Source organism: Cyprinodon variegatus, unplaced genomic scaffold (genome assembly GCF_000732505.1).
Source record: "Cyprinodon variegatus isolate N-32 unplaced genomic scaffold, C_variegatus-1.0 Scaffold880, whole genome shotgun sequence".
NCBI classification, from domain to species: Eukaryota; Metazoa; Chordata; class Actinopteri; order Cyprinodontiformes; family Cyprinodontidae; genus Cyprinodon; species Cyprinodon variegatus.
The window spans coordinates 99930-119195 of record NW_015151333.1 but is presented as its reverse complement, the minus strand read 5'-3'; the positions used below and the strand labels follow the sequence as shown (position 1 = coordinate 119195).

Genomic DNA, 19266 nt, shown 5'->3' with positions numbered 1-19266 from the left:
CGCACTTAAAGATGGTTGGATAATATAATCTACTAATCACCATTAAGAAACTGCAGCTTGTCTGATTTTATTTTCCTCATTAATCAATTAAGAGGCTGAAAAAACAATTTAAATCTAAAAATAGAGTGAAGAAAATCACACACAAAAAAAACTTGAATCTAGTTTATTTCACTTCCACCTTAAGGTACAAAATACATTTCAAGTCTACAGTAAAAGTGTGTGATGAAACAAAGATTTTAAACAAGTAAAGTTTACTCCTCACAGAGAGTATTAATTACAAAACAATTTCCACAATGTTCTCTGTAGCAATGTAAGACAACAAAACAGTGAGAAAAAAAACCCAAACATTAATTTTATCATGGAAGAAATAGAAAAAAAAAGGGACCAGACTAAAGGTTTCTGTCTAAAAGCCAATTTGTGGAAAATTATTTTGATAAAGTTTATTTTATATTAATTCTATTTCAGCAGATTTGACAATTCATAATAAACATTGAATTGGAAAAAAAACAGATATGTTTGTCAGAATAACTAAAAGAAAACAAATTATCTACAAACCAATTACAGGTTATTTCAATTATTCAGTGGAATACGTCTTTTACTGTCATTGAATCTAAAAATAAAAGTAATATATATATATATTTCATCTTATTTTCATGATTATAGCTTACAGCTTAACCCAAAATTAGGGTATCAAATTAGACCAAAAAAAAAATCCATTTATGAATTTGTAGGCACTAGTGTCCTTTATTTACAGTGAAGAAACAGAAATGGGAGGCAGAATGAGAGGTTAATTAGACCAGCAGCAGATGAGGTTTGAGTCAAAACTCTAACAGCTCTGTGAACAATGAAAAGCCTACAGGGTGCCTACTCTAATGCTACACATTGCAGTATCCCTTAAAGAAGAAGTGTTTTGATGCAGAAATGTGAAACAGCAGAGCTTACCACAACACTGATTGACAAAGTGTAGGGGATGCTTCAAGTGCCACAAATACATTAAAAGAACCTAAACTTTTATTACACTTCAGCAGATCCACAGGCTGATTAAGTATTTCAAAAGAACACCCGACCAAGTGTTGGTTGCATATGTCAAACTAAAAGCAACATTTTCTTACAAGACTAATGGAAGATGTATAAATAGCGTTCACACTGAGCCTGGTTCTGTGAGGTTTCTTCTTGTTCAAAGGGAGTTTTCCCCTCCACTGTCGCTACAAGCATGCTTAGTGTGAGGAATTGCTGAAGAAGCAATGAGTCAATGCAATCAACTGGTTTTCTTTAGATAGAAAACTTTGAACCAATTTTACTGTATGATCTGGTTGAATTGTCTCTATAAAGTGCCTTGAGATGACATGTTTGGAAATTGGCACTATATACATAAACTGAATTGTTCCATGGTTTTATTGTGATTATATGTGTGTTTTTTGTTTTAACCATCCATGGTCCATAACTATAGTAGTTACACCTTTTATGACTCACTGATTTAAATGAGGTTTTCTGTAATATACTAATTTATAGATTTTGGTATGCCAATACCAAAAGCCCAATTACATTGAGATCCATTGCAAAGCCTAAAACACAATGGATTCCTTCATACTTGGTTTCTTGGTTTAACAGACCATTTTTCATCCCAAATGAGACCCACCCACCTCTAATTTCCACAACAGAGAAAAAAAAAAATCAGCATAAGTAGTAATATTGCTTGGATTTTTCACTTTCTGATATATGAGATCTCAGATGAGCTACCTGAACAGGAAAGCAAAAGTGAAGAGATGATCCTGGGCCTGCAAATAGTTATAAGTCATACGATAACGCATGCATTGCATACAACTGCTTCTATTTTTATCAAATAGGGAGTGAAGAGTGGGCAATGAAAAGATGATTGACAGTGGTCACTATAGCTTCTGATAACGGCTGAACTGTACGCTTCTTCTCCTCAACTTCTCGGGCTGGAGAGACGCGAGGACAGAAAACTCGCGAAAGACATCAGCATTGGAGATGTTGCCTGTAAAAGGAACATTAAAATCAACCTGAGAACATGCAGATCAACAAAACCTTTCTGAACCTTCTCACCATGCATAACAGAGGCCACAAACCCACTAGATAGTGCACTGGTGAAACCCCTTTCCAGAGTTTAGGAAGAAAATGACAAAAATATATTTTTCTAAACACCAAAGGAGAAAAATCCCAAAAGCAAAGTGTAATGATAAAGTGAGGTTTCCCTTCCTTCATGTATAGAAATATAAGCTTTAAGTTTTTAGAAAATTTTAATCTGCACATAAGTCACAGTTATTCATGTGATTTTTCATTTTTAATTATGCATGGTACTTTGTTTTACCTGTGTTTCTGATTTAGAGGTTAAACTAAGATTAGAAGCGATTTCACAAACGGCTAAATATTTCACAATTTAGGAGAGGATATAATTCATATTTTAAATGGATAAAAAACACTTGTTAAAGATGGAACTTGCTCAGTTCTAGCAAGGAAATGCCAGTGGTGAGTTCAACAAATCAGCTCTGTTTCTTAATGTTTATTACAAAAACGTTGCTGTTTTTCAAATTCTGCCCCATTAGAACCATACATTAACTTTTGTTAGATAAATTTAAATGAGCAAACTCAAAAGATTTTATGAAATGGAAGCAAAATTCTCATGTTTCATAGTAAAAACTCAAAAGTGCTGCTTTTATTTCCATTCACCTTCCCTAGTACTCTGATACGCTTAGATAAAAGTGTTATCATCCACCCCCCTTTAAAAAATTGTAAATAGAAACAGAATTCTCTTTTACGCAATTATTCTTATAGGGTTATTATTGAAAGAAAGCACACATTAAAAACCCTGTGTGTGTTAGTACAACTGAGCATAATCTTTGAACAGAAACTGGTCAGAGGTGATGGGAAGAATATTGGAGCTAAATAACAGGAATAACCTGTTATATGCAACAAAACACTTGAAATTGCAAAAGAGTTTAACATTCCAGCAGCAAAATAAAATAAAACATGACTATAAAAACTTGGCACATTTTATCAAATATACAACTCCAGAGCTTCCAGGTTTAGAAGTCACATGATGAAATTTCCCTGAAGTCCCCCCATTACGTTTTCTGGATTTAAGATTTAAGTATAAAAAAAAAAAGCTGTACTCATGAATTTGAGGCTGACACCCGACGCCTTTGGGTTTAAAAAAAGCAGCTATGTATAAATCTATAAATAAGGTATCTTTAATGCTACAAATGAGCAAAGTTCACATGATTTTTCAGGTGTTTCTTAGAAACCAAGCGAAATCAAAAGAAACCAATTAGTGACAGATTAATTGCTTCATCTGAGTTCTGAAATACTTTATTATAGAAGGGTTAAAATGGCAAAATTTAAGTTTTTGTTGACTGCTGAACACTTTACAGCGAGCATTTGACTTCATCACCTAAAAGGCTCTGGCATTTAAAAAGCGAGAGACTTTTTATGGCAAATCCCCAGGAACTAAAAGGCTCCTTCAGTGATGAAACACATTTTTTTAGTCATAGTGAAATGGAGTGTTTCAGATTAAGGAATAATATAGATTAAAATAACAAAGATAAACATGTCACTTTTACCGATGTATCTGCTGTGGAGACTAAAACCATTGTTATTTTTATGTAAATATATACACACATATACACCCCCCCACTCCCCCCCCCACACACACACACGCATACATACATACATACAGATACACACATACATACTTACATACATCAGTGTCCTGATTTCCATGGTTTATCATTTGTATTTATTATTACTTTTGTCAAATTCAGTTTATTTTACTGTCAGCTGATTTTTTTTCTGTATTTAATGGAAGTTTATGTCAACTTTCAAGCACAACTGTATGTAAAATGGATGCTAACTTTTGCTCTCTTAATTAAATTATTCATTGCGAGGTGATTATTCTACATATAATGTCAGATTTCTTACTAATCAAGAAGAGATAAAGGTTTCATAACATCCAAATGTCTCCAGCCATAAAGAGCAGCAAACTAGAGGCCCCTCAGCCATCACCCCAATCACCAGAGCAGAAAGAAACATCACACTGGTCCTCAGACGGCCCAGAGTGCTTCACTCACTCTATCCCGACCATCCTTGAGTTTATCTTTCCTGCTGCCTGTTGCAACCCCTGTGGTGACAGAAGCAATGATATGTCAGACAGGGTTTATTTATTTACATGGAAACCAGTTACATGTGAAATGGCATTTATGATAGGTTATATTTCTCAGTGATGTACATAAAGCTTAACAAAGGTTAGAAAACATAAAATCTGTAGAAAAAACAATTTTAGTGTTAAAAAAATAGAAGAACTTGATTATTTTTTCTTTTGGCTTTAAAATGTGAAAAACTTCCAAGTATTTAAAAGTAAAAAGTGAGGGTCAAGTGTCTTTATTTTGCTAAATATGTTTTCATTTTTGTTTATTATTACACTTTTTCGATTTCTATATCTATATACCCAATTAAAAACATTTTAATTGAACTGAAATAAAATGGCAGCAATTATTTTGTTTTTAAGTAAATTATTTTTTATTTTTTTTCAAAGTTCAGATCTAAAAGAAGATCCTAACTTCTATTTTTTGCAGCTTATTTCTTTTTCTCCCAATAAACTGTATTATTGTTGTTTTTCTTTAGTTCTGCTGTAACTACTCAACAACTAAATGAACCTTAGCAAATGTTTCGAAATACATCCGGATTTTATTTCTTTGAATAATTTAAGACATGAAGAGTTTACCAGTCACAAAATAGCCCACAACAGATCTGTTTGCATATAAAATAAACATTCTCCCAACATTTTTGACTTTTAAAAATAGAAATAGGATTTAAATGAACTTTTACAACCACAGTTTTCTTCAAAAAGTCATGTTGGGAGGATGTGAGGTGGTACAGGAGTGATACGAAACAATGAGAGCAAGAAGTAGGAAGCATGGGTTAGTTTCTCAGGGATTTCAGATTTATTTGTTGCATTGTTTTTTTTTTTTTTTCCTCCCTTAGTGCTTCTAAAGACAAGAAAGTACTCCTATAATAGTCAAATGTAAGGAACCGGAAGAATGTCTCCAAGTACTATAGAAGTGATTTTCAGTCTGACAAACACAAACGTAAAATATCGTCAGTTAATCAGATTCTGTGACAGAATGCTGAGGCAGCCAGCTGGCATCAAGATAAAATACACACGCAAAATATTTACAGGACATTTCCTTAGAACAGCACCTGGAACCACTCGGAAATCAAAACACACAAATGGACACGACATTTAATTACTTCCTCGAAGGCGGCGCTGCTTGACAGTTTGGTCACAGCAGCTTCGCCCCTGTAGCCTGGTTCTACTCGCACTGAACTATTGCATCACAGCGTTTCTACCTCTGTCCGTTCACAGAGGAAGGCAGGACTATTCTGTATCGACACGTTCCCTTTTATAAAAGTCTTTGGCAGAGGAAAATAAAACCACAAGTGGGAAAAAAAAGTCTGTAATACAGAGATACACAGACTAGAAACTGTGGATGGGAGAATGGCACTGAAGGAGACCAGAAGGCCCTCGCCGTGGTGCATGCTCATTCCACAGGACTACGCTGTACAAAGTGATCAAATTATTTAAAAAGAAAAAATAATTAGTTCATCATGCTTCAGAACGCAAACGATGATAAGCTCCAGAAAGCATACATAGGATATCATAGGTACTGACCAGGGAGGGGAGGCAGGGCACACGTCCTGTGACCAAACAAGGTGCTCTGCTATTTCCTCATACATTAGTTATTATACATGAGTATTTACAGGAAACTGGAGGTCTTTTTTTCACACATAGTATCTCGAGTCACTCGTCTTCAATACATGGAAGTAAAACAGAAGAAGGCGAAATGGAGATTTAGATGTTTTACAACAGTATCCAACTTTTTAATGGTACAGTGGAAAATGGAAGGAAAACGATACATAATCTGAACTAGTTTTGTTTAAAAGTTTATAAAAGGACTCCCGCACACTGTCCAAACTTACATTAATAGACATTTATTTGCAATGTTTTGGTACCAGGGCTTCATCAGGCGGACCTGATTTGAAGCCAGAAAAAGTGTAGTCCTGAAACAGTGTGTTGGAGTCCTATATATATATATATATATATATATATATATATATATATATATATATATATATATATATATATATATATATATATATAGTATAATAAATCAGCCAACTCTCTGTGACATCATCACAGAGACATCAACTATTTTTGTTGCAAAATAAAATCCAAATAGCTTGTTTTTGGCCACCTTTACTCTGACGCCCCTGAATGAAATCCAGTGTAACCAAAGTTAAGAAATAGCGTCATTAGAAAAACATTATGGTTGCTTTAGCTGTGGAAGATGGTGATCTGTCTCAATGAACTTAACACAATTGCACCATATTGCTGTGCCGTTTTTCAGCAGAGATCTGTTGACAGTTGATGACTTTGGAAAAAAACAGTCTATATTAGGTCCATATGTAAATCCGACTTGGAAGCGATGGCGAGTTCGTAGAGATATAAAATCAAAAGCCTTGACGCTATAACTGTACCTGATTATTTTTCATTGACTCACTGATGGTGAGAACAACTCCATGCCAAATGTTAGAGATTACTATTTGTTTGAAGCAAACAAATCAAAAACATCTAATCAGCTCTCATTCTCCTTCCATTTCAAAAATGCATTATTATTTGATTTGGTCTATCCCATAATAATCCATATAAAGGACTTTGAAGTTTGCTTTCTTAACATTTCAAAATGGGAAAAAGATAAAGCATAAATACTTTTGCATGGCTCTGGATGCATGCACTACATGCTTGTTGGCTCATGTACTTTAATGGCTGCACTTTTATAGTTTCCCTTCAAGAGAATTTTAAAATAAAGTTTTAAGTGATTTAGAAAAACCAGCATTATCACTGACTTTATTTACTGCAACTTAAGGCTATTCCCTCTCTTCTCCCATAATTGGGATTAAAAGGACAATCATAAATATATATATGCAGACAGGGACTGCATTCAAAGATGAATTGCACTGGTCCTCTGGGATGATAAATAAAATAACACAGAGACATCATCTAGACATGAACAATGTAGAGCAAACAAAACAGTAATACTGTATAATTGGAAAAAGTGCACAGTTTCTTTTTTTTTTTCCTTTTGATAATGTAAAAAAAACAAAACAAAAAAACAATAAACAGCAAATTTTACTCTCTTTCTCTCATGTTCACTCACTCATCACTAAGTATCTTACACAGCAGATGAAGGACTCTCCTCCACAAGCCCTTCTATTTCTTTTTTTTTTTGTCACAGTAAACTACCCTGGCACCTCCTATGCAGCTTCTCAGATGCTCTTTTTCTTTAGTAATTGAACAGATACAATTTTTTTTTCAAACCTCATGCCACAGTACACAGTTTCTAGTCCTCTAAATACGATTATAGCTTGATCAGTCGTATATAAGAGATGGGATGTAGCACAGATGGTCTGTATAGACAGAAAATGTTGAGGGTTAACCAAGAGCCAGAAATCAACCCAGAACGTGCAGGTTACACAGCCTTCAGTGAGCTTAGAAGATTTACCCTGTTAGTATAACGTCAAAAAGCAGATGTTAGCTATAAGAGTATGTACTGTAGTCAGCAACAGCATGAGTGGTGCCAAGAAGTAATAAGGAAAGTTTTAGGTGTGATGCAGGAAAATGGAGGTGGCGATTATATTGTCAGTAGAGTTAGACGGCTCCACCAGGGGTCTCCCTCTGATACACCCTGCCAGTCCCCTCCAAAGATCCCCTGTTTGCAAGAAGTTGCCGGTAAGATCTAGATCTGCAGATCTATGGAAGACTTGAGATCAGCGTCTTGTGGCAACTTCAACCCAATCGGGCTCTCAGTCTGGTTGAGAAAATAAAAGGTTCATGAGCAAAGCGCGACCAATGCCGGGAAAAGGAGGAGCCACTAGCTTTCATCTATGTTGAGGCAGATGAATTCCTGGATGCACTTCCTATACTGCTGCTCAGTGGGGCTGCTGCTCGGGTATTGACCTGGTTGACCCAGTGGAGCCTCCGCCTCGCGCATCTCCTCGTTCATCCGCGCCAGACGCAACCTGGAGGAGAGGAAGGGGTGGAGAAGGAGGGGAAAGGAACATCATTAGGAGAATATTATGGACGGGAATTTGGTTTCATTAATGTTGTAAGACAATAACACGCTTTGTAAATTAAAGTTTGACTAAACAAATTTGTGGAATTATGATTTATAAAAAAAACTCAATCCAAAAATTTAAATTAGAAAAAATTAATCAAGGTAGTTTTGCTGTAAATTAGTGTTTTATTTTTGGATATGTGATAGAATCACCAAAAACAAGCAATGTTTGATTTTTGTGTTGTAACTTCATTTACAAAGGTAGAACAATGACTAAACATAAAAGTACAATGAGCTTTTTTGTTTCAAAACTGATTCTTCAAATTTACTTTCCTTTTTTTCCGATTTTATTTTTTTAGTATTTAAAAAAATTAGTTTATAGTTTCAAATTCAATTTATCAAAAAATATATTTTCTTTTTTATACAGATTTTATATTTAAATATTTGAGATTGACAAATTTCCTTCTTTTTAAATTGGAGTTCACTTCTGGGGGCGGGTTTTCCTCTGAAGTGAGGAGTGAAGATGCATTTCTATTGGTCTGCATTGATGTTAGCAACATTCTTATTGGTCAATGACTGAGCAATTGTCCTGGGCCTGAAGTAAAGAGAATATGATCGGTGAAAAGCAATTAAAAAAAGAATGCCATTATGCAAAAAGCAAAATTTTGAAAAAAATAAAAATAAAAAATGTATCTGCAAAAAAGTATAAAATATATAAATAATTGTTTGAAAAACCAACATTTGAAAATGTATAATCTCTAAAGATAACAAAAGATAACTAAAATTTTCAAAACAAAAAATGTAGTTAAAAATAAAAAAATATATATATGAAAAAAAGTAAAAATAAATAAAAGCAATAATAAATGACTATCAAATCTTTGGTTTTTTAACTAAAAACCTACTTCATAGTTATATTTCTGGATTGCATTTTTGTTTCCATTTTCAATGTACAAAAATCAAAAAATAAATAAATATATATATATATAAAGATTAAACTGGTTTTAGAGCACAAAAAAAATATATCCCTGCTGCTTATAAAATGATCTAAAACAGATTATAACAGCTGTGATTTCCTACAACATTATGGGTGATTTTGATTTGAATTTAATTGATATTTACAGAATAATTTGGGCATCAACATTATAAAAAGTAAAAACAAAAGTAAAAACCTCAGCTGTTGACACTTTGAGGATTTGCAACCATCAACAGTGACTATTAGAGGTCAATGTTACAATAAAATAATTTCTATCACCTTAAAATAATTCTAATTGTCCTTCCCTAATCTCTTGTAGTAATTATAACATGACACTGTTGTACATCTTCTTTATTTTTAAACCTATTTTATAACGATAATTTTTTAATTCCCGAATTGTGCCAACTTGTAAAATGGAGTGATTTACTGCTTTGTTTTTTTCCACCAAAGTGATACGACTGCAAACTCAGAGCTGAAACAGCAACCAGTTGCTGACTGCTTCAGGAAAAAAAACTGGTTTAGTTTTCATCAGGCAAAAAGCCAACCCTCTGTAACATCATTATGTAACTTTAAAGTTACCTTATATAATGATTTGATCTTTCCTCTGGTATATTTAGGAGTATCTGCAGAGTATATCGCAATAAAAGCGATTTTTTTCCTCTAAGAATTGGTGCAGAGCTGATTGACTGGATCTGTAATTTCCGCTTGCACTTCAGCCGTTTAGAACGGGTTTAGATGGGAAAACACTCCTTCCTAAGTGAGCGATCCAGACTTAAACCGTGTGCAATGATTAGTAAGGCACGTGGTGGTTGGGAAATCTTACAGAGTGACGATGTCAGCGTTGGCAGCCTGGACGGCGATACTGAGCGGATCGTTACCCTGCTCGTCCACTTCTGTCTGCGACGCTCCTCTCTTGAGAAATAAACACACCTGGCTGTTCCAAAAGGAAGCAGAAAGGAAGGGATCAGCTAAAAAGGGATCTTTTATGGGATTTAGCTGACATATCGAACCAGACTGAGACTTTATAATGATTTCAGAAAAATCAGGTTATAAGAAGAAATGCTCCAAGAGACTATGAGTAATCAAAGTGACACACCTCATTAGAAAGATTCAACGGTTAAACAAAAACTGCGTCATATGCCTGCATTTCCTTTAAATGCTAGTCGTTGTCACACTTGCAGCCTAGTTACATCACTCACAGGTAAGTGTTTCCCGTAAAGCCTCTTACCCAGTGTGGCCCATGTATGTGGCGTGGTGGAGTGGGCCCCTGCCTCTCATGTCTCTCTGGTTTACATCGGCTCCATTTTGTAGCAGGAACTCACAGGCAATCAGAGAGCCCTGGAAGCCAATCAGAAACACACAGAAATGGGATTTACTCTGTGAAATCTAATCGATTGTTGGTTACCATATGGGGAGCCAGACTTCAGACAAGCATAACAGCATAATGATATGGACAGAGATAGGGCCAGGATAACAGCTATTCTGCAGCTTTTTGGGGCCGTTAGACTAACTTAGATCTGCTCTTTTCTCAAAATAGACCTAAATGCAAGCTCTTTCATGCATAGTATTCTATTTTTAATTCACTGCAAGCATTAAAATATGAGTTGCTGTTTTTTTTTAAATAAGCGTATTTCTCTTTGTCTTGAGAAAGTAAGACAACTGGTTAATGGATTTGAATTATTTACATTTTAAATTAAAAAAGAAAAAAAAAAACTCTATTATCTTATCCCAAGTGTATAATTTCTCAATATCTTATTTTATTCCATTGGCAGATCATCTTATTTACCTGCTTTAATTAAAAACATATTTATTTCAGAGGATTTTTACCTACTTTAGATTTATGCAACTAACAACTACAAAGAAAAACTATTTAAATGCAATTCCTGTAATCTGGCAATGCAACTAAACCATTTTCTTAATTTAAAGATTTCTAGAAACCTTTTCAAAATCTATAATTTTCCCTGTCTAAAACTAAAACTAATATTTTGGAGTAATCTGGATATATTTACCTGACTTAAATGTGAAGATAAGGAAAAAGAGCAGCTGATAGGAAGGGTTTATTTTAAGGTCAGAAGAAGCTTTTTGTTGCCTGTGGAAACAACTTGCATTTCTACCCCAGATCCCTGATGAAAGCGAATCGATTCTGATTTCAAGGCTTCTTCCTTTAAACGGAACTAAAAGGCTAAGAAGTTAATCTGCAGTATAAGCTGAGTCTTTGTATGTGTGGATTAAGTGAATAAAAGCTATGTATGATCTAAAAGCTTAAGGTCCAAACTGCATTTTAGAGCTTATCACATTAAATCTCTATTGAAAACTAGTCATCAATAAATTCCGAATAATTTCAAAAGCTTATCAAGTACTAAACTAAGACAATAAAGGCGAGCAGGACTTTTCTGTGAGGTATATGGAGGCATATCTGGCCCTTTACTGCGGGTGTTTATCCATTTTAATGGAGCCAGACTGAAGTTACAGACTTTGGTCCCTTTATAGCTTTTCCTATCATTATCATTTATAACAATTAGTTGTTCTGTCTAACGTTTTCCTATTAGATACTAAAAACCCACAGACAGACCACAGAGCCTCTCACCCCGATCACAGCCTGTATGAGAGCCGTTTTCCCCTCCTCCTCTTCGTTGGTGGCGTGCACGTCAGCACCGTGTGCCAGAGCCTCCGCCATGAGTGACAAATTGTGCAGACGAGAGGAGCGGTAGAGCAGCGCCCCGGGATGCAGCTCCCTGGGATCCTCCGGATCTGAAGACCCCTCCTGCTCAATCTCCACCTCTCCGCTGGAGGACTCCTCCGACTCCTCCTCTGTAAGAGGAAAAATTAAAAAAAAATGAAACAAAAAACAAATTATTTAGTTTAAAGGAAAAGAGAAAAAGCTTTTTAATGCAGCAGCAAATTCTCAAACACATTTCTTCTCTAACAATGTTACAGCTTTGACTGGTAAAATTTCATTAGAAATGTTTAATGAAATTTTTAAATTTCATTAAATAAAAATTTTGTCTTTCTCTGATCATTGAATAAACTATATTCAACAACTGTAGAAACTCTTCAATATGGATGCTGGTTGGATGCTTTTGATTTTTTTTTCTAGGACACATCCAAAACACTACAGAGTGTGACGCCATTGGATAACAGCACGGCTGGGAGTGTTGGGCTGTTTTTATCTTTAAGCTTTCAACTTATGTCTGTAGAGGAACTTGCAAAAAAATTTTAAAAAATTATTATTTTTATTTTGATTCACAGATGAGTTTTCTTGGAAACACATAGAGACTGCTGTTTAAGTAGAACTAGTCATGCTAAATGCAATCCAAAGACTAAAACTTGTTCAGAATCACAACTCAGGAATAATTTTTTTCTTTGTTTTAACTAAAGATTGCTCTTAAAGTAAGTATATCACCATTTCTACAAATAGAATAAAGAATACCCCCTCACAACAGGAAGGCTATATATCCCTTTATTAAAGCTGTTAAAAACAGCTCTTAATCCTCTAAATATCATGTTAAATAAAATTAAAAAAATTCGGACAATAATAAAGACCAGATAGGAAAGAGAAAAATCAAGTCAATTTAAAACAAAACGAAAATGTTCACACTGGGTCATAAGTTAAATAGAAAAAAGTTATTTTTTCAGATGGCTTTTAAAGACATCAAGAGATGAAGTCAGTCTGACGGGCGATTTATTCCACAACGGGAGCAAGAACTGCAAAAGCTCTTTTTTCTAGATTTATAACAAAACTAAAAACATGAACAAACATTTTTACCTTCCTCAGTGACACTGCCGAACACCAGGATGTCTGTGCTGCCGTCTGTGCTTCCTCCCAGGCCGCTGTCGCTGCTGAGACCTGCAGGGCCAAGCATCGCCAAGCCATGGACACGTTAATCATTACACACCCACAGAATCCATTTTTAAAAACAAACATCTGTGTTAAATCTGTGGCGTTAAGATGACTAGTGTTACTCGTAACACACCTAAAAAAAACAATCTAGAAATAAGTAATAATTTCTTAAATTAAGTTTGTTAACCCTTAATTTGAGCAGGTAAATAAGATGATTTGCCAATGGAATAAGATTTTTTTTATTCTTAAAAAAAGATAATTAGATAATATGCAGTTGAAATAAGATCTTATTCTTATTTTAAATCTAAAATGTCTTGTTCCTTTGGCAAAGTTTCTCACTTACCTCCTCAATTAAAGAATAAAATAACTTATTTTAAAAGAAAATGACTTATTTAGATTTGCATTTTTTGCAGTGCAGGCAGCTGTTATTACACATTTCTCCGGTACTTACTGCGAGGTCCAGAGCCAGTGTCAAAGTAAGAAAACAGAGAGTCCAGCTCGTCGGGACAGAAAAGTGAATCCCGCCGAAATTTTGCTGCAGCTGCTGCAGATGAAAAATAAAACCTTTTTAGGATGAATGAAATTTAGTTTGATTTTACTTTATTTTCATAAATATTTGTATACAAGTTGTGGTTATGGAAACACATGAGGGCCACACCAACCTGCTGTGAGGTTGGCAGGTGAGGTGCTGCCTGGATCATAACGGTGGTACTTCCTGCGGGCCTTGTTGGGGGCCCGTATCGAACTGCTGTGACGCTGGCATTTCTTAACCATCCAGGGGCGGGACTTCCTCTCCCCTTCCACCAGAGCTTCACTCCCACTCAGCTTCTTCAGGAAGCGTTTTTCAACATATTTAAACTTGATCCAGGCCTCTTTCTCCTGCCTAAAGGGAGATGAGTCAATTTAATCTCTCCTCAGTGTCACAAACCTATATAATACTTTCCTTTAATTACAGTAAGCTGCAGGCTTTCTATTCCAAATAGTATAGCCTATAAAAAACTAGCTGGAAACAGCTCTTTTTTTTCCTCTTCTTAAGAAATATTTTCACATTTGTAAATCGATTCTCAGTGTTGAACTGTAGAATATTAGGAACCAGGGAGAGTCAGACAGACACAAACATGACGATGAAAAAAAAAACAAACCTTATGTTTGTTTTGTATGACTTAAAAAACTGTATTCTGCATCAAAGATTTAAGATCAGTGGATTGAGTTGATTTGAACTTAAGTTAGAAATGGAAATATAAAATAAAGCCAATCAATATAAAACACAGCAAGATTTTTTTTTTTCCAATAACAATAATCTGACTTTTAAAGACATTTCAACATAATTTAAATTCCATGATTACCTTTGTCACTAACTAATATTTTTAAACTTGTATGGTTTTGTAAATACGGTAAAAATAAATTTGTACAGGTTCTTTTGGGGCAGTATTGGGCAACTTTCTGAGGCTTTTTATTTTGTTTATATCACTATAGAAATGATGTGTCGACCCAAATGGATAAATATGTGTGATATGAGTGATATAAGTTTTGAAGGTATATCACCCCGCCCTAACGTGTTTAACGTTAATCGCCTCTGGGTGCTCTGCCCAGACAGCATCTGGTGTGGGAATATATGGAAAGCAGATGAGTCACTAGTTATTGTGAATGACTATATAGGGAATTTTAAGGTTTTTTCGAGAAACATGATATTCACTTCTGTACAACTTACAGTAAATGTTGTGGAAAATGATTGTAGGATGAACTATTATCTAATTCATGGAGAATAAACACACTCAAGCTACTATTAAAGCACAGGAAATAATACAACATCTGTAACGTAATGCAAGGAAAAACAAAAAAATTTTTTATATTCAGTTTATCTACATTGTACTAATTCATAACACTTGTCCTTATTAATGGAGCTGGTATTATAATGATCAAATGTAATAACTGTGTAGTAACATAATAACAATCAAACGCACATTTTTATGTGGTTTGAATTGTTCTGTTCTTACCATGAACAGTTTCTTTTAAACATTTGCTGATTATTAGAAATATAATACATAATTAAAAGCATTCTACCTAATATTATTTATGCCGGACAAATATAATAATAACTAAATAGAAAAGAACAGGTTGAGTTTTTATTTACATATTTTGCAGAATTTTCTGTTAGTTTGCATATGGAGTCCCAAGCCAGAAACTAATGCTGTTTGAGGGGCCATGGAAAGTTGGGAACCTCCAATCCAAAGCTTGGTGTGGGAAAATCCTACTCTTTATGACTTTATAATTACCGTTGATAAAAATGTGCTAACTGGAAAATGATAGGCACATTTCCATTACATTCCAATAAGTATTCATGATAATTTTTACTGCGATTCCTGCTGGATTTAGTTTTACCTGGAGCTAGACGGTCCTGGTTTTTTAGTTCCCAGCTCCTCGCAGGCTCCCTCATAGATGTTGTTGATCACAGTGTTTCCCAACTCACACATGAGCTAAACACAAAAAAGAAAAAACACAGAGAGAAAGATTATAAATAAACCAGAACAGAAAAGAGTGTCGTTTTATAAAAGGAGTAATTAAAAATGTAGCAGTGTGGCAATGTTCTGGAACAAATTAATATTGTAACACCACTGGGAGAAAAATTGCTGCACATGCAGGATAAGCTGTAGAGAAATGCACCTTGAGTAATTCTGGCTCCCACGAGTCCAACGTAAGCGAGCGCACTTTAGAAAAATGGACGCCCAAACTCCTAAAATAAGGGAGAGAGAGAAGACATAAAGCAAAAGAAGTAAAAAATAAAATATCTTTTAAACTTAACCACTTTTCTCTTAAACTGCCTGCGGTGGTGGAGGTCTGATTGCTTTAAAATTCCCCAGCTGAACTTTGGGGTCTTTGAAACTTAGCTGAAAATTGCAGCTTTCTTATTAAACCCAAATTTCAACTGTTTTCTACTTAAATATCTTTGATATATATGCACACCCTTCTATTTCCTCCAGCATTTTTACATACTAAGCTGATGTTGATACCAAACCTGAACAATCTAGATCAGGGGTGTCAAACTGGTTCCAGAAACGGCCGCGTGGCTGCAGCTTTTCTTTCCAACCAAGCAGTAGCACACCAGACCCAAGTCATCTCATCAAGTGAGTCCAATCTGAACATGATGACCTGATGAGATGACTGGAGTCCTGTGAGCTATTGCTTGGTTGGAAAGAAAACCTGCAGCCACACAGCTCTTTCTGGAACCAGTTTGACACCCTTGATCTAGATTAATCTGATATATCTGGTTAAGAACTGCAGTAAGAACATGCTTTTACAGGTGACACAATGGAAATGGAAATACTGCATAATGTTACGATTAAAGGCTGATGCTTCTTTCCATGGGGAATAAAAATAGAGCAGAGTAAGGAACAAAGGTATGGGGTGAATTTCCATTATTGTTGCACACACGGAGCGCTTTTTGTAAATGGAAATTAGAAAATAAAAAAACAACAACTTTGAAATTGTTTTTTAAAATTTTTTTATTTTTAGTCTTAATTTTTTGTTTAAATCTCTTTAAAATATATATATATATATTAAAAGGAATTCCTTTTTTTTTCTAAAATAGTCTTTTTTTTCCCCCAGATTTATAACAACTACATTCTTTTTTACATTGCGTTTTTCAGATCACAATCGCTTTATTTCAGGGCCAATATAAACACTCTCTCTGGACCATTAAAAATGTTATTTTTTTCATGTCTGTGCAGACTAGGGCATTCACCAAAAAGTCATCTTCTCTACTAGTGTGGGCTTGCATGGTGATATGCAAATCAGGTCTCCTATTAGCTTATTTTATGGGCTTAGCAGAGCACATACTGCAGTTAGTAATACAAGCTGGTTTAGACCTACCTGATGTAACCAAGAACGTCTCTGCAACAAGACGTATTATAAGTAATTTTTGGCTACACTCCGTACCATCATTATAAAACAACGTATGAGCTTGATTTGGAAAGTTAACTGTCAAATAGTCAACTAGACCAAAAACAAAAGTGTGTTTAGCTGCTTACTCGAAAGGAAAGCCTACATGTAAAGTGAAAAGAAGTTGATATGTAAAACTCAATCTGAAAAAGAGAAATTGTAAAAAATAAAATCTGCAGCAAACATTAAAAAAAATACAATCTGAGACAACAGCAAAGTTCGATTAAGCTTTTTTGGATTAAGATGTCTTTTTCTTTTTAAAGTTTCACTCCTGGATTGCAACAATAATGGAAAAACAATGACTCCATATAAGGGGGAAAAATACTAGACAGTTCTCTGCAGAGCCAGTTTCTTTTTATCTGATAACACTTTTCAAACTGTTTAGAGCTGGTTTACTTCCTGGAATAGTTTTGAACCCACAACAAACAAACTAGAAAAGCTGGTTTAGATCATGACGATATGTAGAGGTAGATGTCTGGATGCAAACACCTGTGGATGCCCGAGCACTCGATGCAGAGCAGCACTCCTAGGTTGATGGAGGCCCAGCATGGGGCCGTCTGGCCACAGTCGCTGCACAGCTCGTTTCCCGGCAAGCTCTGCACCCGCTGCAGCAGACTCTCTCCCCCTCCCCGACACGCCTTCTCCGCCCTCTCCCCTCTGTCCCTGGGCTCACTGGCAGAGTCGATGCTACTGGTGGAAGGCGAAGCTGTCCGGTCCAAACGCTGAGGGATAAAGCAGAGATTGAGATGCAGCTACAACACATAACAGATTAGGGAATAAACAGAAATCTTTTTCTTTGATTTCGTTTTATACCTCAATGTAATAGTTGTCGCCAATGTCTTTGTAAGCGGAGGCGATGCTTGCCTGGACCGCCTGGATCCAGGCCTGCCGCAGCTTTTCTGACTCTGCTTGGAGCATGCAGCTCCTACACAAACAGAATAATATGATATACCTCTTTTTAAGTTTGTTAATATATAGCACCAGGCTATATGTAGTACCAGCCTAAGAAAACAAATAACAATCACATTTCTTTTTGGAATATAGTTCTAAAATCTAAAATATAATGGTTCCTATTTGCAGGTAACATCTTATTGATTACAACTGAAATTTGTTAGTTTTCATATGGAAAATTGATAAAAATAAGGAACAATCTTATTTTAATCTTCACAAATATACTAGAATATATATTTTTTAAGAAGGAAAACTTTCCTAAGTTTCTGTTTGGAATAATCTGAAGAAAAAAAGAAAAAAAAAATATATAGAGATCCAAATTTAGAGATCATCCATCAAAGTTTAGCTGAATATCTAAGATGATTTTTGTGCATTAGCTATTCAGCTTAAATATTCAGAAATAAACCGTGAGGTTTTTATCTCACTAAACTGGACTCAAACGGTCAGCGCTTTGAAAACGAATCTTTTTCGCTGTTAATACCGATAAACATCCATATTAATTGCTTTTGGTTTTTACACATTGACACGCTTACTTTGTGGGGGAAACCACCTCAAAGCAGAACCTCCTCTCATTATCCTCGCATGGTTTGACTGAGCACAGCCTCAGATCTTCAACCACCACCGTCAGGGAATCCTGTCGGCGGAGAAAAGGAGTGTCACAGAATCTAGAGACAGGTTCCACTTGACGTGAGCGCCAGGAAAGACAAGTCAATGCAGGAATTTTCCTTTGCATAATGATTAATATGAATCATTTAATGGAAACAATAGCAGCTGTCTGTTGCACAAGATAAAAAGAAAACAAGTAAACATGAAACATAGCCAAATAGAGCAACTAGATTTACCTTCACTTTCTTTTGGTAGACCAGCTGGCTATTTTGGATGGAAAACCACCGCCTGAAAAAAACAAAATTTAAAAAATTTAAATAACTGAACAGATTGACATTGACAGACATTATCAATCAACTACCTATTAGGTTCAAAGTCTAGAAGAAACAAAAAAGAATGAAAAAACACAGAAGGAAAGATAAAATCCTAAAAAAAAAAGGAGGCAAGGAATGTAAGCCACTGGCAATGAGGGATAAAAAGGAGAAAATATACAGGTGAAGGAGTTAAGAAAGAAAGAAAAGAAGAAAGGAGGTACAAAAAACGAAGGGGGAAGGTAGGAAAAAAAGTCTAGGAAGGAAAAGGAAACAATGATGGACATGAGGAGAGCAAGATGGAGGGACATCAAGAGAAGGAAGAAAAGACACAAAAAGGGAAACAATGGAAGCAGTGATAAAGAAAAAAGACAGAAACTGAATATAAAGGAAGAACAGGAAGGAAGATCTGGAGGAAAGTAGGAAACAGGGAGAGAATAAGTGGAGGATGGACACAACATACAGTTATACTTGAAAGTTTGCATACCCTTCTATTAAAGAAAAAAAAAAAAT

At 35.2% G+C, this 19266-nt stretch overlaps 1 protein-coding gene across 2 annotated transcripts in view; it reads right to left on the bottom strand.

The window, feature by feature from the left end:
- Positions 1-1305: 1305 nt before the first annotated feature.
- Positions 1306-19266, bottom strand: part of LOC107099517 (arf-GAP with coiled-coil, ANK repeat and PH domain-containing protein 3-like) — a 73956-nt gene continuing 55995 nt past the window's right edge. Inside the window, exons 12-26 of one of the 2 annotated variants that reach the window (XM_015397677.1) lie at positions 18679-18730; positions 18370-18470; positions 17699-17810; positions 17375-17607; positions 15611-15680; positions 15329-15423; positions 13609-13829; positions 13398-13490; positions 12872-12961; positions 11693-11916; positions 10334-10443; positions 9929-10039; positions 8036-8097; positions 4089-4138; positions 1306-1999 (exon numbers count right to left, since the gene is read on the bottom strand). In XM_015397677.1, coding sequence (XP_015253163.1) covers positions 1931-1999; positions 4089-4138; positions 8036-8097; positions 9929-10039; positions 10334-10443; positions 11693-11916; positions 12872-12961; positions 13398-13490; positions 13609-13829; positions 15329-15423; positions 15611-15680; positions 17375-17607; positions 17699-17810; positions 18370-18470; positions 18679-18730 — 1693 coding nt within the window. In that variant the 3' untranslated portion in view covers positions 1306-1930. The remainder of the gene's footprint in view (positions 2000-4088; positions 4139-8035; positions 8098-9928; positions 10040-10333; positions 10444-11692; positions 11917-12871; positions 12962-13397; positions 13491-13608; positions 13830-15328; positions 15424-15610; positions 15681-17374; positions 17608-17698; positions 17811-18369; positions 18471-18678; positions 18731-19266) is intronic. The other variant, XM_015397678.1, reaches the window with a different exon arrangement.